The sequence below is a fragment of the Lissotriton vulgaris genome, chromosome 12, assembly GCF_964263255.1.
Source record: "Lissotriton vulgaris chromosome 12, aLisVul1.2, whole genome shotgun sequence".
Lineage (NCBI taxonomy): Eukaryota > Metazoa > Chordata > Amphibia > Caudata > Salamandridae > Lissotriton > Lissotriton vulgaris.
Genome location: NC_141700.1, coordinates 468,362,426 through 468,389,292, shown reverse-complemented (window position 1 = coordinate 468,389,292; position 26,867 = coordinate 468,362,426). Strand labels below are relative to the sequence as shown.

At 50.2% G+C, this 26,867-nt stretch overlaps 1 protein-coding gene across 1 annotated transcript in view; it reads right to left on the bottom strand.

The window, feature by feature from the left end:
* The window catches only part of CADM3 (cell adhesion molecule 3), an 825,731-nt gene that overhangs the window by 512,276 nt on the left and 286,588 nt on the right, over positions 1-26,867 (bottom strand). The window contains exon 3 of the mRNA XM_086945217.1: positions 17,912-18,064. Coding sequence (XP_086801343.1) covers positions 17,912-18,064 — 153 coding nt within the window. The remainder of the gene's footprint in view (positions 1-17,911; positions 18,065-26,867) is intronic.

Here is a 26,867-nt window from a genome sequence, read left to right as displayed (position 1 = left end):
TGATGTAGGCGTTGCAGGTTGAGTGGTGCTGTACGCAGTGGGGATTGAGTGGTGCTGTAGGCGTTGCACGTTGAATGGTGATGTAGGCGTTGCGGGTGGAGTGGTGCTGTAGGCGTTGCAGGTTGAGTGGTGCTGTAGGCATTGCGGGTTGAGTGGTGCTGCACGAGGTGGGGAGTGAGTGGTGCTGTAGGCGTTGCGGATTGAGTGGTGCTGTAGGCGTTGCGGGTTGAGTGGTGCTGTACACAGTGGGGATTGAGTGGTGCTGTAGGCGTTGCGGATTGAGTGGTGATGTAGGCGTTGCGGGTTGAGTGGTGATGTAGGCGTTGCGGGTTGAGTGGTGATGTAGGCGTTGCGGGTTGAGTGGTGATGTAGGCGTTGCGGGTTGATTGGTGATGTAGGCTCTGCGGGTTGAGTGGTGCTGTAGGCATTGCCGGTCGAGTGGTGATGTAGGCGTTGCGGGTTGAGTGGTGCTGTACGGGGTGGGGTTTGATTGGTGCTGTAGGCGTTGTGGGTTGAGTTGGGCTGTACGCCGTGGGGGTTGAGTGGTACTGTCGGCGTTGCAGGTTGAGTGATGATGTAGGCATTGTGGGTTGAGTGGTGATGTAGGTGTTGCGGGTTAAGTGGTGCTGTACGTGGTGGGGATTGAGTGGTGCTGTACGGGATGGGGAATTAATGGTGCTGTAGGCGTTGCGGGTGAGTTGTGCTGTTGGCGTTGCGGGTTGAGTGGTGCTGTAGGCGTTGAGGATTGGGTGGTGCTGTAGCCCTTGGGGATTGGGTGATGCTGTAGGCATTGAGGATTGAGTGGTGATGTAGGAGTTGCAGGTTGAGTGGTGCTGTAGGCGGTGGGGATTGAGTGCTGCTGTAGGCGTTGCGGGTCGAGTGGTGCTGTACGGGGGGGATTGAGTGCTGCTGTAGGCAATGTGGGTTGAGTTGTGATGTAGGCATTGCTGGTTGAGTGGTGATGTAGGCATTGCGGTTTGAGAGGTGTTGTAGGTGTTGTGGGTTGAGAGGTGCTGTAGGCGTTGCAGGTTGAGTGGTGCTGTAAGCGGTGGGTATTGAGTGGTGCTGTAGGCGTTGGGGGGTGACTGGTGATGTAGGCATTGGGGGTTGAGTGGTGCTGTAGGCAGTGGGGATTGAGTGGTGATGTAGGCATTGCGGGTTGAGTGGTGAAGTAGGCGTTGCGGGTTGAGTGGTGATGTACGCGGTGGGGATTGAGTGGTGCTGTAGGCATTGCGGGTTGAGTGGTGATGTAGGCGTTGCGGGTTGAGTGGTGATGTACGCGGTAAATGAGTGGTGCTGTAGGCTTTGCAGGTTGAATGGTGCTGTAGGCGCTGCGGGTTGAGTGGTGCTGTAGGCGTTGCAGGTTGAGTGGTGCTGTAGGCGTTGCAGGTTGAGTGGTGCTGTACGCGGTGGGTATTGAGTGGTGCTGTAGGCATTGTGTGTTGAGTAGTGCTATAGGCGTTGCAGGTTGAGTGGTGATGTACGGGTTGCTGGTTGAGTGGTGCTGTAGGCATTGCGGGTTAAGTTGTGATGTAGGCGTTGCGGGTTGAGTGGTGCTGTACGCAGTGGGGATTGAGTGGTGCTGTAGCCATTGCGGGGTGAGTGGTGATGTAGGCGTTGCGGGTTTAGTGGTGCTCTACACGGTGGAGATTGAGTGGTGATGTAGGCATTGCGGGTTGAGTGGTGCTGCACGTGGTGGGGAGTGAGTGGTGCTGTAGGCGTTGCGGGTTGAGTGGTGCTGTAGGTGTTGCGGATTGAGTGGTGATGTAGGCGTTGCGGGTTGATTGGTGATGTATGCGTTGTGGTTTGAGTGGTGCTGTATCCGTTGGGGATTGAGTGGTGCTGTAGGCGTTGCGGGTTGAGTGGTGATGTAGGCGTTGCGGATTGAGTGGTGATGTAGGCGTTGCGGGTTGAGTGGTGCTGTAGGTGTTGTGGGTTGAGTGGTGTTGTAGTCGGTGGGGATTGAGTGGTGCTGTAGGCATTGCTGGTTGAGTGGTGATGTAGGCGCTGCGGGTTGAGTGGTGCTGTACGCGGTGGGGATTGAGTGGTGATGTAGGCGTTCCGGGTTGAGTGGTGATGTAGGCGTTGTGGGTTGAGTGGTGATGTACGCGGAGGGGATTGAGTGGTGCTGTATGCGGTGGGGGTTGAGTGGTGCTGTAGGCGTTGCGGGTTTAGTGGTAATGTAGGCATTCCGGGTTGAGTGGTGCTGTACGCGGTGGGGATTGAGTGGTGCTGTACGCGGTGGGGATTGAGTGGTGCTGTAGGTGTTGTGGGTTGACTGGTGATGTAGGCGTTGCAGGTTGAGTGGTGATGTAGGCGTTGCAGGTTGAGTGGTGCTGTAGGCGTTGTGGATTGAGTGGTGCTGTACACGGTGGAGATTGAGTGCTGCTGTAGGCGTTGCTGGTGGAGTGGTGCTGTAGGCGTTGCTGGTGGAGTGGTGATGTAGGCGTTGCTGGTGGAGTGGTGATGTAGGCGTTGCTGGTGGAGTGGTGATGTAGGCGTTGTGGGTTGAGTGGTGCTGTACGCGGTGGGGATTGAGTGGTGCTGTAGGCGTTGTGGGTTGAGTGGTGCTGTATGCGGTGGGAATTGAGTGGTGCTGGAGGGGTTGAGTGGTGAAATAGGCGTTGCGAGTTGAGTGGTGATGTAGGCGTTGTGGGTTGAGTGGTGCTGTTCGCGGTGGGGATGGAGTGGTTTTGTACGCGTTGCGGGTTGAGTGGTGCTGTACGCGGTGGGGATTGACTTGTGCTGTAGGCGTTGCGAGTTGAGTGGTGCTGTAGGCGTTGCGGGTTGAGTGGTGATGTAGGCGTTGCGGGTTGAGTGGTGATGTAGGCGTTGCGGGTTGAGTGGTGATGTAGGCATTGCAGGTTGAGTGGTGCTGTTTGCGGTGGGGATTGAGTGGTGCTGTTGGCATTGCAGGTTGAGTGGTGATGTAGGCATTGTGGGTTGAGTGGTGATGTAGGTGTTGCGGGTTAAATGGTGCTGTACGTGGTGGGGATTGAGTGGTGCTGTACGGGATGGGGAATTAATGGTGCTGTAGGCGTTGCGGGTGAGTGGTGCTGTTGGCGTTGCGGGTGAGTGGTGCTGTTGGCGTTGCGGGTTGAGTGGTGCTGTAGGCGTTGGGGATTGGGTGGTGCTGTAGCCCTTGGGGATTGGGTGATGCTGTAGGCATTGAGGATTGAGTGGTGATGTAGGAGTTGCAGGTTGAGTGGTGCTGTAGGCGGTGGGGATGGAGTGCTGCTGTAGGCGTTGCGGGTCGAGTGGTGCTGTACGCGGTGGGGATTGAGTGCTGCTGTAGGCAATGCGGGTTGAGTGGTGATGTAGGCATTGCTGGTTGAGTGGTGATGTAGGCATTGCGGTTTGAGAGGTGTTGTAGGCGTTGTGGGTTGAGAGGTGCTGTAGGCGTTGCAGGTTGAGTGGTGCTGTAAGCGGTGGGTATTGAGTGGTGCTGTAGGCGTTGGGGGGTGACTGGTGATGTAGGCATTGGGGGTTGAGTGGTGCTGTAGGCAGTGGGGATTGAGTGGTGATGTAGGCATTGCGGGTTGAGTGGTGATGTAGGCATTGCGGGTTGAGTGGTGAAGTAGGCGTTGCGGGTTGAGTGGTGATGTATGCGGTGGGGATTGAGTGGTGCTGTAGGCATTGCGGGTTGAGTGGTGATGTAGGTGTTGCGGGTTGAGTGGTGATGTAGGTGTTGCGGGTTGAGTGGTGATGTACGCGGTAAATGAGTGGTGCTGTAGGCTTTGCAGGTTGAATGGTGCTGTAGGCGCTGCGGGTTGAGTGGTGCTGTAGGCGTTGCAGGTTGAGTGGTGATGTAGATGTTGCGGGTTGAGTGGTGATGTACGCGGTAAATGAGTGGTGCTGTAGGCGTTGCGGGTTGAGTGGTGATGTACGCGGTGGGTATTGAGTGGTGCTGTAGGCATTGTGGGTTGAGTAGTGCTATAGGCGTTGCAGGTTGAGTGGTGATGTACGGGTTGAGTGGTGCTGTAGCCATTGCGGGCTGAGTGGTGATGTAGGCGTTGCGGGTTTAGTGGTGCTCTACACGGTGGAGATTGAGTGGTGCTGTAGGCATTGCCGGTTGAGTGGTGCTGCACGTGGTGGGGAGTGAGTGGTGCTGTAGGCGTTGCGGGTTGAGTGGTGCTGTAGGTGTTGCGGATTGAGTGGTGATGTAGGCGTTGCGGGTTGATTGGTGATGTATGCGTTGTGGTTTGAGTGGTGCTGTATCTGTTGGGGATTGAGTGGTGCTGTATCCGTTGGGGATTGAGTGGTGCTGTAGGCGTTGCGGGTTGAGTGGTGCTGTAGGCGTTGCGGATTGAGTGGTGATGTAGGCGTTGCGGATTGAGTGGTGCTGTAGGTGTTTTGGGTTGAGTGGTGCTGTAGTCGGTGGGGATTGAGTGGTGCTGTAGGCATTGCTGGTTGAGTGGTGATGTAGGCGCTGCGGGTTGAGTGGTGCTGTACGCGGTGGGGATTGAGTGGTGATGTAGGCGTTCCGGGTTGAGTGGTGATGTAGGCGTTGTGGGTTGAGTGGTGATGTACGCGGAGGGGATTGAGTGGTGCTGTATGCGGTGGGGGTTGAGTGGTGCTGTAGGCGTTGCGGGTTTAGTGGTAATGTAGGCATTCCGGGTTGAGTGGTGCTGTACGCGGTGGGGATTGAGTGGTGCTGTACGCGGTGGGGATTGAGTGGTGCTGTAGGTGTTGTGGGTTGTGTGGTGATGTAGGCGTTGCAGGTTGAATGGTGATGTAGGCGTTGCAGGTTGAGTGGTGATGTACACGGTGGGGATAGAGTGGTGCTGTAGGCGTTGTGGATTGAGTGGTGCTGTACACGGTGGGGATTGAGTGCTGCTGTAGGCGTTGCTGGTGGAGTGGTGCTGTAGGCGTTGCTGGTGGAGTGGTGATGTAGGCGTTGCTGGTGGAGTGGTGATGTAGGCGTTTTGGGTTGAGTGGTGCTGTACGCGGTGGGGATTGAGTGGTGCTGTAGGCGTTGTGGGTTGAGTGGTGCTGTATGCGGTGGGGATTGAGTGGTGCTGCAGGGGTTGAGTGGTGAAATAGGCGTTGCGAGTTGATTGGTGATGTAGGCGTTGTGGGTTGAGTGGTGCTGTTCGCGGTGGGGATGGAGTGGTGTTGTATGCGTTGCGGGTTGAGTGGTGCTGTACGCGGTGGGGATTGACTTGTGCTGTAGGCGTTGCGAGTTGAGTGGTGCTGTACGCGGTGGGGATTGAGTGGTGCTGTACGCGGTGGGGATTGAGTGGTGCTGTAGGTGTTGTGGGTTGTGTGGTGATGTAGGCGTTGCAGGTTGAATGGTGATGTAGGCGTTGCAGGTTGAGTGGTGATGTACACGGTGGGGATAGAGTGGTGCTGTAGGCATTGTGGGTTGAGTAGTGCTATAGGCGTTGCAGGTTGAGTGGTGATGTACGGGTTGCGGGTTGAGTGGTGCTGTAGGCATTGCGGGTTAAGTTGTGATGTAGGCGTTGCGGGTTGAGTGGTGCTGTACGCAGTGGGGATTGAGTGGTGCTGTAGCCATTGCGGGCTGAGTAGTGATGTAGGCGTTGCGGGTTTAGTGGTGCTCTACACGGTGGAGATTGAGTGGTGCTCTAGGTGTTGTGGGTTGAGTGGTGATGTACGCGTTGCAGGTTGAGTGGTGCTGTAGGCTTTGCGGGTTAAGTTGTGATGTAGGCGTTGGGGGTTGAGTGGTGCTGTACGCAGTGGGGATTGAGAGGTGCTGTAGGCGTTGCGGGTTGAGTGGTTATGTAGGCGTTGCAGGTTGAGTGGTGATGTAGGCGTTGCGGGTTGAGTGGTGCTGCACACGGTGGGGATTGAGTGGTGCTCTAGGTGTTGCGGGTTGAGTGGTGATGTAGGCGTTGCGGGTTGAGTGGTGATGCAGGTGGTGCGGGTTGAGTGGTGACGTACGCGTTGGGGATTGAGTGGTGCTGTAGGCGTTGCGGGTTGAGTGGTGATGTAGGCGTTGCGGGTTGAGTGGTGATGTACACGGTGGGGATTGAGTGGTGCTGTACGTGGTGGGGATTGAGTGCTGCTGTAGGCTTTGCGAGTTGAGTGGTGATGTAGGCCTTGCGGGTTGAGTGGTGATGTAGGCATTTTGGGTTGAGTGGTGCTGTACGCGGTTGGGATTTAGTGGGCATTGATGGTTTAGTGGTGATGTAGCCGTTGCAGGTTGAGTGGTACTGTACGCTGTGGGGGTTCAGCGGTGCTGTAGGCGTTAGGAGTTGAGGGGTGCTGTACGCGGTGGGGATTGATTGGGGATGTAGGTTTTGGGGTTGAGTGGTGCTGTAGGCGGTGAACATTTTTAACAGGCACACTCCTCTAGCCGTCAGTGCACACTTTCACCAGGCACACACCCCTATCCGTCACTGCACGCTTTCCCCAGACATACACACCACCAGTTTTCAGTGCACGCTTTCACCGGGCACACACCACCAGACGTCAGTGCACCCTTTCACCAGGCACACACACCACCAGCCGTCAGTGCACGCTTTCACCAGGCACACACACCACCAGCCGTCAGTGCACGCTTCCACCAGGCACACACACCACCAGCCGGCAGTGCACACTTCCACCAGGCACACACACCACCAGCCATCAGTGCACAATTTCTACAAGAACACACACCACCAGCCATTAGTGCACACATTTGTTAACGCATCCACAATTAACTTTTGTAGCAATCGCAGTATGGCGCACTTTACTTTTAAACATTCATCTAAAGCGCAGCATGCCACCATTGCTACAAATATACAATTTTTTTTGGCCTACAATTTATAGACTTTTGTTGCAGTTGGTGTTGCAATATTTAGCAATGCCAATAGCTCAAACATAATTAACCAGAGACCTATTGCATTGTAAATGCTTGTTGCAGCCCATGTTAGAGAAACCCACAGTTATGTTGTCCACCCTGCACAAGTGTTCAAGTAATTCATCGTCCATCAAATAGATACCATCTACACAGGACACTGCCTTCTCATCGCATGTTTGTAATAATGCTGACACTCTTGCAGAGAATAGCCCTGTGCTGTTCTTCTACCCTTGGGGCAAACAACAAACATTTCGCTAAGTGTTGAGTGCAGAAAGGGCTGTCAAATATCTGCTATCTGGAGATATATCTTGGCTAAAGAATCCATTCGAGATATCTAATGTTGTTTTGTATTTCTTCCGCACAATTTTATTCATTAATGCGGCACTGTGCGTTTTGAACTGCAAATGTTCATGTGTATGTCTTTCAATGTCGGTAATCCAAAAGAACAAGTTACTTACCTTCAGTAACAACATATCTGTAACAGACCTAGATAAGTTATGGATTCCTCACCTTAGAATTCCCCCAGGCATCAGCCTGGATCCGGCAAACCTTTTTTTCACACTACCCTTGCGCGCAGTAGGTGGCGTCGGTCGACTCCGTGGTCGTCGTTGGTGTAGCAGGCGCCGGAAAAACATTGCGGTATCTACTTAGAAGCCGCCCCTGTGTGCTGACTTCAGTTCTTTAAACGACTTTCCACAATAGAAGCGCAGAGCCATGCAGGACACTGACCACTGCTACACAAAACCAGGGCCCTGCAGGGAAGTCCCTTACCTTAGAAGTCAGTTCGCAGAACGGGGAGGATGGGTGGGGCAGTGAGGAATCCATAACTAATCTATGTCTCTTACAGATATATCATTACCGAAGGCAAGTAACTTGTTCATCTGAAAGAGACAGTTATGGATTCCTTACCTTTGAATAGATACCCTAGCATTACCAACCCCAGAGGTGGGGCTGCAATCCAAGTTCACACCAGAAAGTCCTTGAGAACTGAACGGCCACAGAAGCCGTCTATCTGGACTTAGTGGTCCAGGCAGTAGTGTTTGGTAAACATGTGGAATGAAGCTCACGTAGCTGCCTGGCAGATGTCATGAAAGGGGACCTTCACGTCCCAAAGCAGTAGTGGCTGCTGTCGCCCTGGTGGAATGGGCACACAACCCCACTGGAGGTTCCTTTTTTGCAAAGGAGTAACAGATTTTGATGTAAAGAATGACCCATTGAGAGATGGGTCATTTCTGTACGGCCCAACCTTTCTTGGCGCCCACGTAGCCAAAAAAGAGCTGCTCATCCACCCGGAATTGTTTTGTGTGATCCAGATAGAGGGAAAGCGCACGTTGTAGATCCAGATGGTGGAGCCTCTTCTCCTCTTTAGAAGGGGGCGGGAAGAAGGTGGGAAACGTGATGTCTGTCCTATGTGGAAAGAGGTAACTACTTTGGGAAGGAAAGAAGGCCTGGTGCGAAGGACATCTTTGTCCGGATGGACAGCCAGGAAAGGAGGTTTTGAAGGAAGAGCCTGCAGCTCACTCAACCTGCGAGCAGAGGTGATGACGACCAGAAAGGCAGTTTTAAGTGTCTGAAGTCTGAGAGGACAGTTATATAGCGGCTCGAAGGGAGCGCACATAAGAAGGATCAAAACCAAGTTCAAGTCCCACTGGGGCATTACGAAAGGAAAGTGAGGATACAAATGCGTAATGCCCTTAAGGAAGCGATTTACAATAGGGGACTTGAAAAGAGAAGGCTGGTCAGGAAGTCGAAGAAAGGCCGAAATGGCCGAAAGATAGCCTGTTAGAGCGCCCAGAGCAGAGCCCTGCTGGGCGAAACAAAGAATGAAGAGAAGAGCCTCTGAAAGGGGGCAGAAAGGGGATACAGCCTTTGCTGTACACCATGCCACAAACTTGTTCCATCTAAAGGCATATACCGTTGTGGTGGAGGGATGCCTGGCTGCCAAGATAATGTTACAGACTTCGGGATGAAGGAGTAGTTTCTGTCCTGTAACTCCAGTTCTGTAGTAGGGGTATCTCTGTTATAGTCATAATCTAGTGAATAGTCCAGCTCACGAGCGTGGACCCTGGAGCAATCAAAAATAATCTCTTAAGCGGTCTAACAATGCAGTCCTGCACAGACACAAGAGAGAATTTAAAGACATATAATGCAGCCTATATCCACAGGCTACACTGTCCAGTACTTCAACTAGACATTCCACCAAAACCACACACAACACAGCCTGCCAGGTTTTCTTCATAGAGAAAAACTTCCCCTTTTACCAACAAAGCCTCTAGAATGATAGAGAGGAAGGGGACGACAGACAAGTACCATAGGTTGCCATTATGTGGCTCAAAAAGGGATCCTGTGCCTTTAAGAAAACTTTCTAGAACTTTCTCAGTATCCCAGAATGCCCAGCAGATCCCATTTACTTTCAGTTCTTTTTGAAGACATATAACGCCAGACCTGTAGCATTCCGAACATAAACATCTGTCTCCATCGGGGAGGAGGGCGGGCGCTTATGACTATGACAGAGATACCCCTACTACAGAACTGGACTTACAGGACAGAAACTACTCCTTCTGTAGTAGGGGATCTCTGTGTATAGTCATAATCTAGTGAATAGAATGGCAAGCCCATCCCCACACCAAAGCGGCGGTGGAGAGAAAATAAGTACAACACCACTACTGTGCGAACAGATTTCGCAGCGAAGCCTGCCCAACCTGAGTGTCTGCCCTGGAATCAGTGTCCAGACAGTAGTGATTAGCAAAGGTATGGACCGACTTCCAAGTGGCCGCCCTGCAGATTTCTGCAATGGGAACATTACGTAACAGAGCAGTCGTGGCAGCTTTGCCCCTGGTGGAATGAGCCTTAGGTTTACCCCCCAAGGTCTTATTAGCCTTTTGATAACACAACTGTATACAGGACACAATCCACCTCGAAATGGACTGTTTTGAGGTAGCAAGACGTGCCCTGACCGATTCATAGTTGATAAACAATTGGTCTGACCTACGAATATCTTTGGTTTTATCCAGATAAAATTTCAACACCCTCCTGACATCCAGGGAATGTAGAGACCTTTCCGCTGTAGAGGAAACATTCTGAAAAAACGTAGGTAAAGTTATGGTCTGGTTAACATGGAAATCAGAAATAACCTTTGGAAGAAATTTAGGGTGAGTACGCATAACAACCTTAGCAGCTTGAAATACAGTATAAGGTTCTTGGCAACACAACGCCTGAATTTCACTCAGCCTGCGGGCCGATGTAATGGCCACGAGGAACGCCACCTTCCAGGACAGGTGCTGCAACGAAGCCTTATGAATAGGTTCAAAAGGTTCTCTCATCAATTTGGACGGCACCACATTCAATTCCCATGAAGGCGAAGGAAGCCGGACAGGAGGAAACAATTTCTTCAAGCCTTCCACAAAATCCTTGATCACAGGGATCTGGAAGAAGGAGGTCTGTGAAGGGCATTTCCTGTAGGCAGTCAGCGCAGCAAGATGAATCTTAATAGAATGAAAATTAAGGCCAGACTGCGCCAAATGTAAAAGGTACGGAAGGATGACATCTTCCTTACATGTCGTTGGATCATAGTTCTTGGACTTGCACCAGATGCAAAATCTCTTCCACTTGTACGCATAAGAAGTCCTAGCGGAAGGTCTCTTGGCTTTCTTCAGTATGTCCATACAATCTGCAGGGAGATTCAAATGGCCATATTGCACTATCTTAGGAGCCATGCCGCCAAACTCAAAGACGAGAGATTGGGGTGCACCATCTGCCCCCCGAACGTCGTGAGAAGGTCCAACCGCCTTGGCATGGCATCCGAATGTGAGGAAGGAGAGACCGGTGAAGCAGGTCTGTGAACCACCAGTGCCTGGGCTATTCCGGGGCAATCGGGATCATCCGCGCCCTGGACTAGGCCAGCTTGATGAGCACCGCCGGAATCAGGGGAATGGGTGGAAAAGCGTACAGAAAGCTGTTCGACCAGTTGATCCATAACGCATTCCCCAGCATTCCCTGCTGGTAGTACCTGGATGCGAAGTTTCGGCATTTGCTGTTTTCGGGGGTGGCGTACAGATCCACGTCTGGAGTGCCCCACCTGTCGAAGACGCCTCCGAGCACTTCGTCATTTAGGACCCATTTGTGGTTTTCCTGGATCAGTCTGCTCAGTGCGTCTGCCTGAACATTCTGCACACCTGGTAGATGAGTAGCCGTTATCGTCAGTCCTCTGGCAAGAAGTCAGTGCCAGATCACCTGCGCCTCCTGCGACAGGGTGCGCGATCTCAAGCCCCCCTGCTTGTTGAGGTAATACATCATGGTCATATTGTCCGTCTGTACAAGCAGAGAGTTGGTCTGGAAGGACTGATGAAAGGCCTTCAGTGCCAAGTGAACAGCTCTGAGTTCCAGAAAATTGATGTGATACGTGGACTCCGTCTGAGACCACGTTCCCTGGATCTGTAACTCCCCGGAATGCGCTCCCCAGCCGTGGAGAGAGGCATCCGTCACGATAGTCTGAGTGGGAATGTCCTTGTGGAAGGGAACCCCCTTGAGGAGATTCTCTGCTGAACACCACCATTTCAGAGACTGTAGAGCATGCAGAGACAGTCGTATCTTGTCGTCCCAGTTGCCTCTCCTCTGGTCCCACTGATCCCCCAGACACTCCTGCAGCGGTCTCATGTGAAGCCATGCGTGTGGCGTGAGGAAGATACAGGAGGCCATCGACCCCAGTAGAGAAGACACCGTCCTCACTGTCGTAGATGGAGCGGTCATAAGAACCTAAGCCTTCCGAAGTAGTGATAAACGTCTTTCCTCCGAAGGAGACACGCTTGCAGACAGCGTATTGATGGTGGCTCCCAAGTACTGTAGGCATTGGACCGGGGTCAGGACAGACTTGGAGATGTGGATGTGCAACCCCAGCTTGTTCAGGAGAACAGACGTCTTCTGGAAGTGCGCTTGAGCTTCCGAGAAGGAGGATGCCTTGATCAACCAATCGTCCAAGTACGGGTAGACAAACACCTTGCTCTTTCTCAGGTGTGCCCCCACCACTGCCATGCATTTGGAAAACGTCCGGAGCGCTGACTTCAGCCGAACGGTAATACTGTGTATTGATAGTGATTGGCGCCGACTTGTAATCGCAGGAACTTCCGGTGTTTCTGTGCAATGGGCATGTGGAAGTACGCATCCTGTAGGTCTATCGCGCACAGCCAGTGTCCCTTTGCATCTGAGGGTAAATCTGGTGCAAAGAAAGCATGCAAAACTTTTCCCTGCGAATCCAATTGTTTGCTTGTCGCAAATCCAGAATAGGCCTGAACTCATTCTTGTCCTTTTTTCGGGCTAGAAAGAACCGTGAGTATAGACCTCTTCCCCTTTGGAACAGAGGGACGTCTTCTATCGACGTTTTCTTAACAGGGTATCGCCTCCGCCTGGAGCTCGCGCAGCTGAAACTGCGAGCAAACCGCTGGAATTGCTGGAGACAGGCTGGTAAACCGAAGACTGTATCCATTGCAAATATTCAGCACCCACTTGTCCGGAGTAATTTTTCTCCACTCTGCCAGAAAATATTGAACGCTTCCCCCCACCGGAGCGGGTAATGGATGATGGGGAAGTAATCGCTCAGGGCCTAGACCTGGCCGGGCCTTTGGTCACGGTGGCAGACTGCGGACCACCCCTGCCCCTCTGACGTTTCTGGAAGGGCTTCCTCTGGAACTGATGCTGCTGCTGTCCAGACTGTTGACCTCGCCCTCTGCCCTGCACCCCGTATCGTCTCTGGAATGGGCGGTAGCTCTTCTTCTGGTCCTTGGGCTTCTCCAAGCCCATCGCCGTCAGAGTCTCAGCCTCCACCTTCATGCAGGCCATCTCATCGTCGGCGTGTTTCCCGAATAGGGTCTCGCCCGAGAAGGGCAGGTTGGCCACCCTCTGCTGAGCTTCCGGCTTCAGTGATGTCAATCTGAGCCAAGCGTGGCGCCTCTGATTCACTCCATGGCAGTACTCGTGGGCTGCCAGGAGCGACGAGTCTGCAGCAGCGCTGATCAGCTGGTTTGACACCAGCAATCCCTCATTCAGGATCTCCATAAAATCCACCTTCTTTTCCCGTGGGGGGAGGTCGGCGAACTGTTGGAGGGACTCCCAAAGTGCCCGGTCATAGCGCCCCAACAGCGCAGATGCACTAGCAGCCTTCATAGAGATAGCGGCCGTCCCGCACACCTTCCTGCCCGCTGAATCCAACCAGCGACTCTCCTTGTCCGGAGGCACATTGGAGGACAGGGTGGTGGCATGCTGCTTCCTTGCCGCCGTCACAATTACGGAATCCGGAGTTGGATCCTATCGGAGGAAAGCCGGGTCCGCATCAGGAGCCTTGCACTTCTTTTGCAGCCTGGAGGGCGCTGCTTTAGTCACCGCCGGAGTGAGGAAGAGCTCCATGGCGGGCTCCACCAATCCAGGTACCAGAGGCAACAGAGGCCTCGATAGGTGCTTCTTGTGGAGAGTCTCAAGTATTACGGAGGTCGTAGGCATGGGCACAGTCAGTTGGATGCCTAGCCTGCTCGCACCCCTCAACAAGACTTCCTGAAAAGAGACCACGTCGTCCACAGGGGACACCCTCGTCCGAGGGGATCCTGATAGAGTAGGCGAATACTCCCTTGCGCTGGACTACTCCGTGGTGTACCTAGATCGACCCCTCCTATGGTGTCGTCTTGATCTCGTCGATGAGCGACGGCGACTCCTGGATCTCCCTCTCCGTCCGGAGCGAGATCTAGGTCTCCTAGGCCTTGGACGTTCTGCGGGTGCTTGCGGAGGCGCCTGCGGTTTTGCGGGTGCCTGCGGCGGAGCCTGAGGTGGCGGCATGACCGGGGACCTCGGCCGAGGTGCCCCCCCTAGGCGGCGTAGGGAGGAGCGGCAGTGAAACCGATCTCGGAGGCCGTGGCGGTGAATGTGGAGGAACAGGAGGAGGTGGTGGCGAAGGAGTGCGCAGCGGCGGCTCCTTAGGCAGTGGAGGAGGAGTAGGTGACTTCGGCTTGGGAGGAGAGCACACCACAGAGTACACCGAGCCCGGTGACTCCCTCAACTTCTTCCTTGGCGTAGGCGACCGAGAGGCAAGGCCCCCCGTCGGTGACCGAGGTCGCCGTCGTGCCCCAGAGGATCTGGAAGGACTCCTGGCTACATTACGCCTCCTGGAGGATGATCTCTTCCTCTTAGGCGTCGAGCGCATCTTTGGCATCGAAGAACGCCTCCTCGACGTCGACGAACGTCTTCTCGGCGTCGACCTATGCCTCGACGACGTGCTTCGCCTCCTCGACGCTGAAGGTCTGTGCCTTGACATCGAACGTGACCTCCACGCCGATCGCCGAGTTGACGTCGAGGGTGAACGGCTGGGTCGCCTCGACGGCGAGCGCCGAGCCGACACCGAGGGCGAACGGCGTGGTCGCCTCGACGGCGAGCGCCAACGCCGACTGGAATCCTTACGACGTCGAAGTGTCGACGACGTCGAAGATGATGACGCCGACGATGATGACGTCTTCAGCGGCGACCTCGACGACAGTCTCGACAGCCCCCTCGACGCCGAACGTCGACGTCGCCTCAACCCAGAGCCCTGGGTAGACGGGGAGCAGACCACTGTCATGCCTCTCGACGCCGTCGTCGATGGGATTGACGTCGACGGAGAACAGCGACGTTTTCTGGCCTTCTTGATGCTGGGGAGCCCCCCAGAGGCCGCAGCATGGGCACAGGAAGCAGATCCGGCATGCCGAGACCCACCTTGACTCTGCAGCCTTCTGTCTTCCAGTCCCTGGAACCTGATCTTCTTCCGGTCTCTCATGGTCCTGGAGGTGAAGGTCTGGCAAATCTCACACTTCTCAGGCAGATGAGTAGAAGGGAGGCACAGGATACACACAGGGTGTGGGTCCGACCTGGCCTTCTTCCTTGAGCACTCCGGGCATTTATCAAACAATGCTGGCATTTTATACAAAAAAGAAGTGCTCAGAATACTAGAGAAGGAAGATGGTATCAAAACACGTCGGGTGTAAACACTCACACACTTTAAAAGTGCAAAATTCCTACAAAAAGCCCAAAAAGGGAGAGCTCAATGCTCCAGGGTCCTGCTAGCATGAGCCGGAAAAAAGAACTGAAAGTAAATGGGACCTGCTGGGCATTCTGGGATACTGAGAAAGTTCTAGAAAGTTTTCCGAAAGGCACGGTATCCCTTTTTGAGCCACATAATGGCAGCCTATGGAGCTTGTCTGTCCTCCCCTTCCTCTCTATCATTCTAGAGGCTTTGTTGATAAAAGGGGAAGTTTTTCTCTATGAAGAAAACCTGGCAGGCTGTGCTGTGTGTGGTTTTGGTGGAATGTCTAGTTGAAGTACTGGACAGTGTAGCCTGAGGATATAGGCTGCATTATATGTCTTTAAATTCTCTCTAAAGTGTCTGTGCAGGACTGCATTGTTAGACAGTTTAAGAGATTATTTTTGATTGCTCCGGGGTCCACACTCATGAGCGGGACTATTCACTAGATTATGACTATACACAAAGATCCCCTACTACAGAAGGTTGAAAGCTGTCAACTGTTGCCGCTCAATCTTCTCGCAAGTAGGTGGAGGCTGGACAGGTTCAGGTGGAGGACCATCCCCTGCTGCTACGACAGAATATCCTCCCAAAGAGGCAGTTAGATCGGAGGATCTATGACCATGTGAAAGAGCTTGGACACCAGACTTTTTGTGCCCAGTCCGGGACAACAAGAATGACATGGGCCTGGTCGCGCTTGATCTTCTTCAGCACTAGGGTAGAAGTGGTATAGGTGGAAAGGCGTATAGAAGACCACAGCTCCACTTGTGACGAAAAGAGTCGCTGAGTGAGTGCCGCCTTGGAAATTTCAACGTGCAGAACTGCTGACATTTCGAGTTCTCTTCGGTGGCAAATAGATCTAACCAAGGCTCTCCCCACCGCTGAAAGAGACCTTGCACCACCTCCAAGTGAAGAGACCAGTCGTGATCCATCATGCACCAGCGGCTGAGTTTGCTCGCCCTGGCGTTCAGAGAACCTATCAAGTGTTGATCCACCAGGAACATGCCCTGATGCTCCAGCCACTTCCAGAAAGGAAGTACCTCTTGACATAGGGTCCACGACCCGACCCCGCCCGGTTTGTTGCCGTACCACATGGCGGTGGTGTTGTCCATGAACACCTGCACTATTCTCCCTTTGACAGAAGGAAGGAATGCCTTCAACGCAAGACGGTACAAAAGGGGTGGTGATGGACGGAGCATCTGAATCAATCAAACACTCATACCCAGTCAAAAGATCTGGGTTTAATCCATCACCGTTCTTCATCCCACATGGCTATATGCAAATCAGTCTAACCCTGTGCCTCATGGGAACAGTCCAGCCCGAACTGCCAAGCCAGGTCCTCCCTGGACTGGAAACCAGCATCCTATGACTGGTTTCGGGCATCGTAGGGCTACTGATGTTGAAATCGTCCTGCCTACCAAGTCGGCGTTGTCCAACCCAGACCGTATGGCAAACTTCGCTGTGTCTCTCCCTTGGCCACTGCATGGGAGAGCACAGCCCAGCCTCCTCCGCACTGAGACAGCACCTGTGCGACCATGTCCCATACAGAATGAGAGTAACGGCCCAAGAGACATGCAGTGTTCACCGACCGCAGTCCTAAGCTGGAGGAAGAAAATATTTTCTTCCCAAGGTAGTCGAGCTTCTTGAATTCCCTATCAGGTGGTATGGTAGGGAATACACCCTTGGAAGTGGAGGCTTAGACCACCAAGCTCTCAAGGGTGGGGTGTTGGGAGAGGGAAAATCGGGAAATAGGGTCATCCGGGGCTGGACGGTGGTTAGGAACCATCAAACCCAGTTCGCGAACCACGGAACCACAGAGTGTGGGGGCGCCTCCTCTGGAATTTTCTTGCGGGGCTCCTCACGATCCTTGGGCTCAACTGCTACCTCTGAAGCTGCCCCACGTTGGGCTGCCAATTGAAGAACCAGGCCTTTGGGCCTGGTGGTGCAGGGCATGCCTGAAATCTTCGAGTTCACCTGCCTTGTTGCACAGAGACACAGAATACTCTGTTGGCGCAGAAAGACTACGTTTATTAGCTACAGCTAAGCACAGTTGTCCAAGAAGTACACCAAGTAGGTTTTCAGGAGACTGCCCATTTTACTAAGGCAAGACGTCTCCTTTTATACCCAATATTCACATTATAAATGTACACCCACTGCACAAAATTCTAGCCAATAAGGTACATTTTCAAACAAAGTATCACATAGCAAAAACTCAATTTACAGTATCCCAACCCAAAAGTTAATTATTAGAAATGTCCCAAATTCAATCTCCACAAGCCGGACAAACCTATAATTGAAAGCATGACCCATGAAATGAAGAAACATAAAAAAGAAACAGTAACAGATGCTGAACAAGATAAGGCATGTGGAAGAAAACTAAAAGTTAACGATGTCCTGAACATTGATTGGCAATCTCAGACAAAGACCAATCAGGAAAATTGGCTTTGCGAGGTCAGTTTCAGGTAAAGAGGTCAGTTTCTTATAATTCATTTCAGAGTAAAAAAAAAAACTAGTGAATGTATACATGAACTAAGAAGGCCAGGCCACTTTGTTCGCCAGGCTACCTTCACAGGCCTACGTGAGGGCAACACAAAATGGTGGCACAGAACAAAATGGAGTCAGACTCGAGAATTACAGAACCTCACTATACACAAACATAAATAAACAATAAATAAGGAATTGCATTGATTAGTGTGTAGACATAGCAAAGGTCAAAGTAAAATCAAATTCCCAACATTATTCTTGTGCAAACAGACTCTCCTTTATGTTCTAGTGAACATTATAAACATGAAGGTTATAATTTCAAATATGTAGATGATTATAATCATTGGGTGTCCCCAGTGTTAGGAGGGCCACCTTCCATCTGCAGTTGCCCCAGAGCCCTGTGCAAATTGTGGGTGCTGTAAAATGTCATTAACTGTCTTCTGGGCAAGATGTAAGTGATAAGCAGACTTCACAATGGAACTCTCATGAGTTGGTGTATAGGAGTGGGGAGGATAAGATGGACCCTCACTGTTAATTTGTTAATGCTCAATTTCAAAAAGTCACAGAAAGGAAGAAAAGTAAGCTCTTACCTAGTACAGTCACCAGTGCTTTAGCCACCAGGACAGGCATGGTGAAGATTGCACATGTGTAGACTCCTTCATCGGCCATCCCCACATCACTAATACTAATGGTAAGTTCATTGGTAGTGGATTTCACAAGCTCAATCCGATTATCCCTCAGTGCTAATAGAGAAAACAAGACAGCCACTTTAGAAAACAATGTCTGGGAAAAAAGCAGTACTGTGCAGAGAAAGTAACAGGCAACTAAATACTCAGACCCACACTGAGAGGTACACAACACATCAGACAGGTAAGTAAACATACAAATACCATCACATCCAAAAACAGGCTGAGGCATAGAAAGACTGATTGACAGATAGAAGGAGATAAGCATACATTAATGTGCCATGCAGGCAAAGACAAGATAAGTGGCTGCAGAAGTAAGGCTAAGACAGCAAAACAGGCACATTCAAACAGAGGGACATATACAAAGAGACCATGTACACCTTCAGTTAGAGACACAGGCATGGATAGGCAAACATACATACTGAGACAAAGATAGGCAGTCTGAAATATACTATTAGACCGACACAAAACACAAACTGAATGAAGTGTGGGTACAAATACAAACAGGCAGACAGAGACAACAAATAGGCAACAGAGACAGCAAACGTTTAATTTCATTGTGATTCACAACAGAACTACATAGAGAAAAGAACTTGAGTGACCTTACATATCAGGTATAGAGACTTTAACACATCCAATACAGTACATCCAACAGAAGTGATATATTAGTAGTGCTTTAAAAACTGAATAAGGTTAGAACTGTATATCCAAATTATTATGCTATAAGGAGGGAGACCGCTTCTGAACATGCCATTAAGTTACTGTTCAGAGACCCTAATCTGGTCTGTTCCTAATGTCATAAAATGAGTGTATATCTAGCCATCAGTTGATACACTATCATTTGTGCAAGGTATGACTTAAGTGGGCTCCATATGTCTTTGGGTCTTGAAGTTGGGTGCTGCAAGGAAGCAAATATTTCAGATTGATCATTACAGGTGGTCATATCTTGCAGGGACTGCTCTCTGCTTGGAACAGTCATCCTGCACTAGTTCACAGTGACTTTGCGCATGGCCAACAGCAATGCCTGCCACTATAAATCTGTGACTCACACTTGTGAGTAACTTGATATAACACAATAAAGCTATTTTTGGCTTCATTTCTAATCTGCCCTCAATCATTTTCAACAGTGTATGAAACACTGTGCACCGGTATTCAAGTATGAGGTATCCGGACCATGCCATAAGGAAAAAGTCAGTTTGTTCTCAACTGAAAAGGGCCACAAGTGAAACTGTGTGGCTTGAGCACAGTAACGCATGGGCGATTGATCTCCCTGAAATCCACACAAACACAGCAGCCTTAGTACTAAAAGCTGCAACTCAATTCCCTAACAGATGCTGGTCACCTGGACATATTCCCATTGGTAACAACGAGCTTCAAGACGAAGATGCTCATCCCCCACTTAACGAGTCAAGGAGGTGCGCTGCCACTACTGAAAAGCCCAGACTAGAGGGGCGTGGCCAAAATGGCGGTGCGATAGGACACGCTCTCTCGTTTGTCCGCTCCAGCTAGGCTAGGCCTCGCTGTTTAGCGGTAGTTCAGGGGGTCATCGGAGGCAGATCTACCCCCAACGGAGGTGCAGCTAGAAGGGCGATTTCAGCTGCATGCATGCCAGATTGAGAGCAGAGTACTGGGATAGCCGTTGGAAGTGGCAGTGCAAGCGAGCAGAGAGCGGCTGCAGGGAGGCGACCTTCCGAAGCAGGCGGCACCCACAGTGTGGGGTGGGGTGGACCGAAAGTAGCACCCTTACCGGCCGCCTGGGATGCCCCAACGAGAGTGAGGAGCCTGGCAACGGCCTGTAAGGGCTGACCATAGGGAACAGGTGAGCCCGGAGGGAGAAGCTGCGAGAACACTCGACCCGGGACAGGGGTGGATGGGCTGCGGCTCCCGGGCCCTGCAGTGCGACCATGAGAGATAGCGGAGTGGCCCATGCCTGACCTGCAGCAGGATGGGCGGACCAGAGGCCCGGGACTAAAGGGGGTGACAGTGGACCAGCGCAATAAAAGTTGGAGCAAGCCCGGCATGCAACAAGGGCAGAGCTGCGACCCGCAGCGGGTGTGCTGTTTCGAGGACTGACCGGGGGCAGGGTTGATGCACAGAGGGCCTCTTGGAGAGGGAATCGAGAAGATGCCTGAGGTCCCGACAGACCATGTGCTGAGCAGGAGCACCGGGGACTGCCTGCGCACATGAGACGTTCGGGAGGGCGAGACCTCGTCTAGCGGCCAAGAGAGAGAGGCTACCAGCCAAATCAGCAGACGCACTCCTCCAGGGTGGTTGGCCAGCAGAGGGTAGTGAGAAAATGGCAGGTCGCTGACTGGATCCCCCGCCCAAGAGGACGAAAGGTGAGGAGGAGTGACGGGGCGGGGGCTGTGGCCAAGCCCAGACCGGCTCTCATCTAGGGGAGGCCCATTGGACATACATAACTCTATCCAATGCAAAGTGAGGAGGGTAGCGGACTTATCCCCTCTACGCCATATCAAGTGGACGCCCTGGGAAGGGATGGGCTCCAATGCTGCTCCCCCTATTCCAGTTCTGCGACTCCCAAGAAACAATATCTACCGTTTGGAGCGCTAAAGCTACCCGGGACCCTAGGATGTGCTCCACTTCTGACCCTACACACAGCAAGAGGTGGTGGAACATAGTTGACAACAAAGGGCACAAGCCTGGATATGGTTTCTGGTAGAGTGAAGAAGCACAGGTCAGTAAAGGAAATGCTCCTCAATACACCCCAATCACAATCTGAAAATCCCCCCCCCCACCCCCCAGAGGCCCAGAACACAAAAGGAGGAGGCTGAGGACGCAGAGGGACCGGTCAGCCGTTCCTTTCTCGAGTCTCTCTATGCCTCCCGTCGAGAAAACCCCACCTCCATGAAGCGTGACCTATCAGTGGACCTCAGGGAACTGCACCATCACCTGAATTCCATAACGGAGAGAGTTCATTCCTCAGAAGACCATGAGTCCAGTATGGTCGAGGAGTTGGAGGGCCTACAACAAGAAGCCATTGGCCTGCGAGAACAGAACTTAGACCTCCAAGCGCGCACACACAGGACCTTGAAAACCGGTCCTGACGCAACAATATATGCATTAGGGGTATTGTGCCCGGGACGTAGGACACAAATATTGAGGCTATGATGGCAGACCTTTTTCGCGCACTCCTGGGGAAGCCGGAAGATTTCCATATTAAACTTGATCGTACACATAGAGTGAACCCTCGGAGGCACACTCTGCCCCCCCCCCTCTCGCAAGGGACCCCTCTAGTGAATGAATGCTGAACGGGCCAGAAGGAAATTGTGGACGTATGCAGATGCCTTCGCCTGATTCTTTTTCACAGCTGCCGTGGGCTCGTTCGGGCGGGAGTGTGGAAACGATGGACACTGGTACCCGTTCATTGTTTCTTTCTTTGGAGCACTTGTTCCGGACTACGGTTCACTCCATGATGCTGCACATTTGCCTCAAGGGTTTAATTGTTGTTTTTTCTTATTTTACTATGTTTCCCCTCCGTTCCTTGAAGCTCTAACTTTAATCTCAGGCCCTGCTTCTCGCTGGGTGAGTCTTCTGGGTCTCGGGGTAAGCCAGTGGGAGGGAGCCAATGGGACAACTCTGGCTCCATGCTCAGCTCTCGATTGATACCACATTGATATGCTATCACACATTACATTTCTTATGCTAAATGTAAAGGGGTTGAATAACCTGACTAAGTGAAGGGCTATACTATCTTATTTAGAGCATTCTGGAGCACAAATATGCCTGTTACAGGAAACCCACCTCCTGGCCAGGGACACTCACAGACTCAGATCGAGGGCTTTTCCGCATCAGTATTTCTCCTCACACACCACCAAAACAGCCAGAGTTGCTATCCTTATCTCACGCACCTTTAGGGGTAAGATATGCACGAATCAGGCCAACATTTAGGGTAGACTACTGGCTGTTTCAGTCACCATTAATGTGCACTCTTGGCTCTAAATATGCACCTAACGAGGGGCAGGAGACATTCCTATGACGAAGCTAGAAGGGTGTTCCTACAGTGGCCGTATCATTCAGTAATGTGTGTACATCTCTAATTAATCAACAAAAATAGTGACAGAAGGAGATAAAGTGCAAACGAAGTTCATTCAAAAAATATATATTTTTATTTACTTATTCTATTTTATTTTTATATGAATATAAATACATATGAATTTAATTCTTGATCAGCGAATCTTCTTTTTTTAAAGTTCATAGGTAATACATGAATTGTTTGAAAAAATTCATAAAGGACACAAAAACGGTTCTAAAATCCATAACAAATTAGTAGTAGTTCCCCTGAAAAACAATCATACACAGCAACTCACTCACGTGCTGACAGTCATACTGCATTCATACCACATACAAAGATGAAAAAAGGAACTGGATTCCAATTAGCAAGATGACTACGCTAATATGGTCCAAGGGCACCGAGGTGTAGTTGTTGGCCCTTGTGGCGGGTCTACGCGCGTTTCGGTGGGCAAGCCACCTTCATCAGGACCTTGTACATCGAATTGTGCAGATAGCAGGGGATCAGACAAAAGAGAAATTGGCCTAAAAGGAAAAGACAAATCTGTCACTGTCACATACACAAAAAATCTATAAACAAGTGAGCATTAATACATTCACTGTTGGGTAAAACCCATGGTTCATTACTCTAGTAAGAGAGAAAGTCTACCTCTTAAAGAAGAGAGCAGAAGAATCTAATAATACGGAAGCAAAATATTGACACAAAGTGACGGGTCACACTATCATTTAATGAGGGACCAATTGTGCAATAAGATATCTATTCTGCACAAGCCGATTGAAGGGGTACTCCATACAAAGACATGTACAATCATTTAGTAATACTTACAAGGTGATAGATCAGCTATCATTAAAACGAGGTCTCTATAAGAGTAGAAGGGTAGGGTCACTCAAGTTGCACCGCATCTATAAAGGGGCCAGGGGAGACTGTTTAGAGTAGGTTCTGGTATAAAAAATTCCATGGTATACATACATGGTCCCTAATAATTAGGCTTACCCATAATGCCAAGTCAGATGTGCTAGGTGACCCTCAAAGCTTCATCTTGGTGTCTTAGATATCAGATTCTGTGTAGGAAGCTAAAAGAGAAATGTGTGAAACCCCATGTCAAGGTTATTTCTGGGGGGACCTTAATCCTCTGAATTAACTGGACTGCCTGTAGATAGCGCTATAAAAAAGACATACCGAAATGAACGAGTTGTTTCCGTTACAGTGTGGATTCTGAAGAAATACTCCTATTATATAGAGGGTCTCAGGATACTGTAGTCCGCGTAGAGAATTAACTCCTATGTTATTTCGATCTCTAATGCAATAAAAAGAGATACCAACACGTCTGTCAGGGACAACATGGATGTCATTGAATTGTTATACACATGAGAGGCTAGAGATACTATATGAAAACTTACAATTATTAATGGTGATCATTTGTCATAAAGAAAGGGCATTCTGCGAGGTAATTTAGTACTGTAAAGCCACTGCGACCCTGCAAGACAAAAGTAGTATGTATATATTCCGATTCTAAGGTAAGATAGTGGTACAGAATGATGTGCACTGATTCAGTCATATCACAAAAAAGTTAAATGGAGGACGCATATACCAGAAAGTCTAGAATTTGTTGCTCAGAATCGGTGATATTTATAGTAAGTCCCCTAGTATACGGGCAAACGCATGGGAATGCAGCAAAGAAGTCCATGGGTCTAAGCTCGCTGCGTGAATAGTCGGCGCCACCACGTCAAAGCGAGTTACGTCTTTAAGTCTGAGCAGGAAACTACTCTACACCCCTCTGACTACGTTCGATTCCTGTTCCGTTTACCTGTAAGTCCGGCGTGCAGCGTCCAGGCATCTACGCGTCCCCGAGGTCCTCCGTCGGACATTGTTTGTGTCCGTCCGTAGTTATACTATGATGTCAAGATTGAAGTATCGCGGAAGAGAGGGAAAGACCGCGAGAGTATTGTAGCGTAGTAATAAACAAGGGACTGCATCATGGCGGCCATATTAAGTGTATCCAGCCAGCCGAACTCGTATATTTGCGATGTTTAAAACAGAAAATGGTATATTCTGGTGTAATAAAAGAGGCTACGTCTTAGAGGTCGTGACTGCAATAGTTGTGTTGTGTATTGAGGGTTGTATTTTAAATTAAAAGCCCATCAAGGATTATGTCTAAGTAAAGTGCTGTCAGTTAATGAGATAATGCAGACTGAAAAGCGCCGGCTAGACGATGATGTGCAAAATACAGAGAACCCCATACCGAAAGTCCAGAATGAGGAAGGAATTCTCAAATAGACTGCAACACGGGAAATAAGTCCGGAATAGGTCATATAAAGGTACAGTTTATGGGCAGTAGAACAAGGACAGGAGATCAGGATTCTTTACTTGGTAACATACCAAGATATCTCTTCGTTAAGTCCTCGCTTGACACTGTCCAACAAAAAAATCCAGAAAGTTTCACGTTTTTTCCGCGTGACTTCAATGGGCTGACCCATTTTAGGAGTGACCTTTTCCAGGATGGACCATCTGATCTCATCCTCTTTGTGTAGCTTCTCAATGCAGTGTTCTACTAATGGGGCTGAGAGTTTCTTAGTCCTAATGGCGGACTTATGTTCGCTGAAACGGACGCGAAACTCGCGTCCTGTTTCGCCAACATAGGCTAGGCCACAGTCACAGAACAAGATGTATACTATATTGCTACTACGACAGTTGGTAAGGTGGCGTAATTTAATCTTTTTTTCATTATAGGTTACCACGTCAGAAATGAGGGCTGAGTCGCAAGCATGGCAGCCGCCACACCTATGGTTCCCCACAACTGCAGGGAGACCAGTGATTGAAAGTTGGTTGTTGAAATGAGCATTTCTGGTCAAGGGTCTCGCATGAACCAGCATGTCCCTTAGATTTTTGTTTCTTCTGTAGGCTAACATGGGAAGGGGGAGTACAGTGCCACTTTCATCCATGTTTAGAATTTTCCAATTTTCATTGATGATATTTCTCAACTTATGATTCAGGGTAGAATGGTTAATCACGCAGGTGATCCGTTCGTGTTTATTTTGGGGTTTGCCCTGTAGAAGTGCGGATCTATTGAAATATTTAGCCCGTTTATAGGCTTGTCGCACTAGGCGGTGTGGATAACCTCTTTTGAGTAGCCGTTCTTTCAGGGCATCTCCGTGTCGATGGAATGAACTCATATCCGTACAATTCCGGCGAATCCGGAGGAATTCGCCGAAAGGTATGGATTCCTTTTGGCAATTAGGGTGGAAGCTTGCAAATTCTAGAATGGTATTTTTGGCAGTACTTTTTCTGAAAAGACTAACCGATAGCTGTCCGTTAGTGCCTAAGATGCTAATATCTAGAAAATCTACCTGCTGAGTGCTAAGATTCATCGTGAACCTCAGGTTCGTATCACTGGCATTAAGCCAAAGGTAGAAGGTCTGTAGTTCCTCTTCCGACCCTTTCCAAATAAAAAAAATATCATCAATAAAGCGCTTCCAGACAAAAATATTCTCAAAAAAAGGTGCTAGTTCATTAAAGATGTTTTTCAGTTCCCACTCCCCCATGAAGGTATTAGCTACACTGGGGGCACAAGAAGCCCCCATAGATGTCCCTTTGATCTGCTTATAGGTTTTCCCATTATAATCAAAGTAGTTGTTCATTAGGACAATCTCCAAACACTGGATAATGAAGGCATCGGGGCGGTCAGAGGGGTATCTCCTGAGAAGGGTGGAAACTGCCTGTAACGCTCGACATTGAGGGATATTGGTGTAAAGCGCCTCAATGTCGAGCGTCACCAAGATGTCTGTATCGGGGTTGAAGGGTAAACCTTCTATTTTGTTAATGATATCCCCGGTGTCGCGGATATATGAAGTATATTTCTGGGTTAATGGACACAGAAATCGGTCCACATATTTAGATAGTGGCTCAGTGCACGAGCCAATGGTCGAAATGATAGGACGCATGGGTGGATTTTTCTCTGATTTATGTGTCTTGGGAAGACCATATAGAACAGAAGTGGTAGGGGTAGTTTTGTTGAGAAAGACAAGCTCCTCTTCACAGATAAAGCCATCTATGAAGGCCAACTGAGTTATTTCTTGAATGTGTTTGTTCAAGCGATCTAATTCTTTGCGTTGGGCAGGTCTATAATGTTCAGTCACAGCTAGCGTTTCTAACATCTTCTCATCATACTTCGTTCTATCAAAGACTGCGATGCCCCCACCTTTATCGCAAGGTTTGATGACTATGGCGGAGTTGGTTTTTAGCTCATTCAAGGAGTTTCTTTCTGAATGAGAGAGATTTGAAGGAGGAGTATAAGTGTGTTTAATGACCTTTGCAACATCTTGGAGGACGCTCTGTTCAAAAATGCGTACCTCTGCACCTACCATGTCCAGGGTCGGTGTGAATGTGGATGCTGGTTTACAACCCGAAAGGTTGTTTACTTCCTCACAGGGTGGACGATCCTGGAAAAATTTGTTCAATCTAATTTTACGGAAAAAGGCAAACAAGTCTTCGTGCAATTTGAATTTATTGACATAACTACTAGGGACAAATGATAAACCTCTACTGAGTACTTTTATGTCCTCTGGTTGAAGATTGGCCGAGGACAGATTATATACAGGTAAGTCATTTGTAGCTTTAGGTTCATTGCCTGCCTCTACCACCAGTACTGCTGGTTGCGAGTCCTCACGTATTGCTGAGGAGGTGGAGGGTTCATTTGGGCATGGGTCGCTTGGTCTTGCCAGCGAACATTCCTCCCTCTGTATTGGCCTCGGTGTAAAAAACCCCTCCCATTGAATGGACGTTGGTTCGGTCTTCCCCTGAAGGGTCCCGAGTTTGGCTGACCATAGTTCG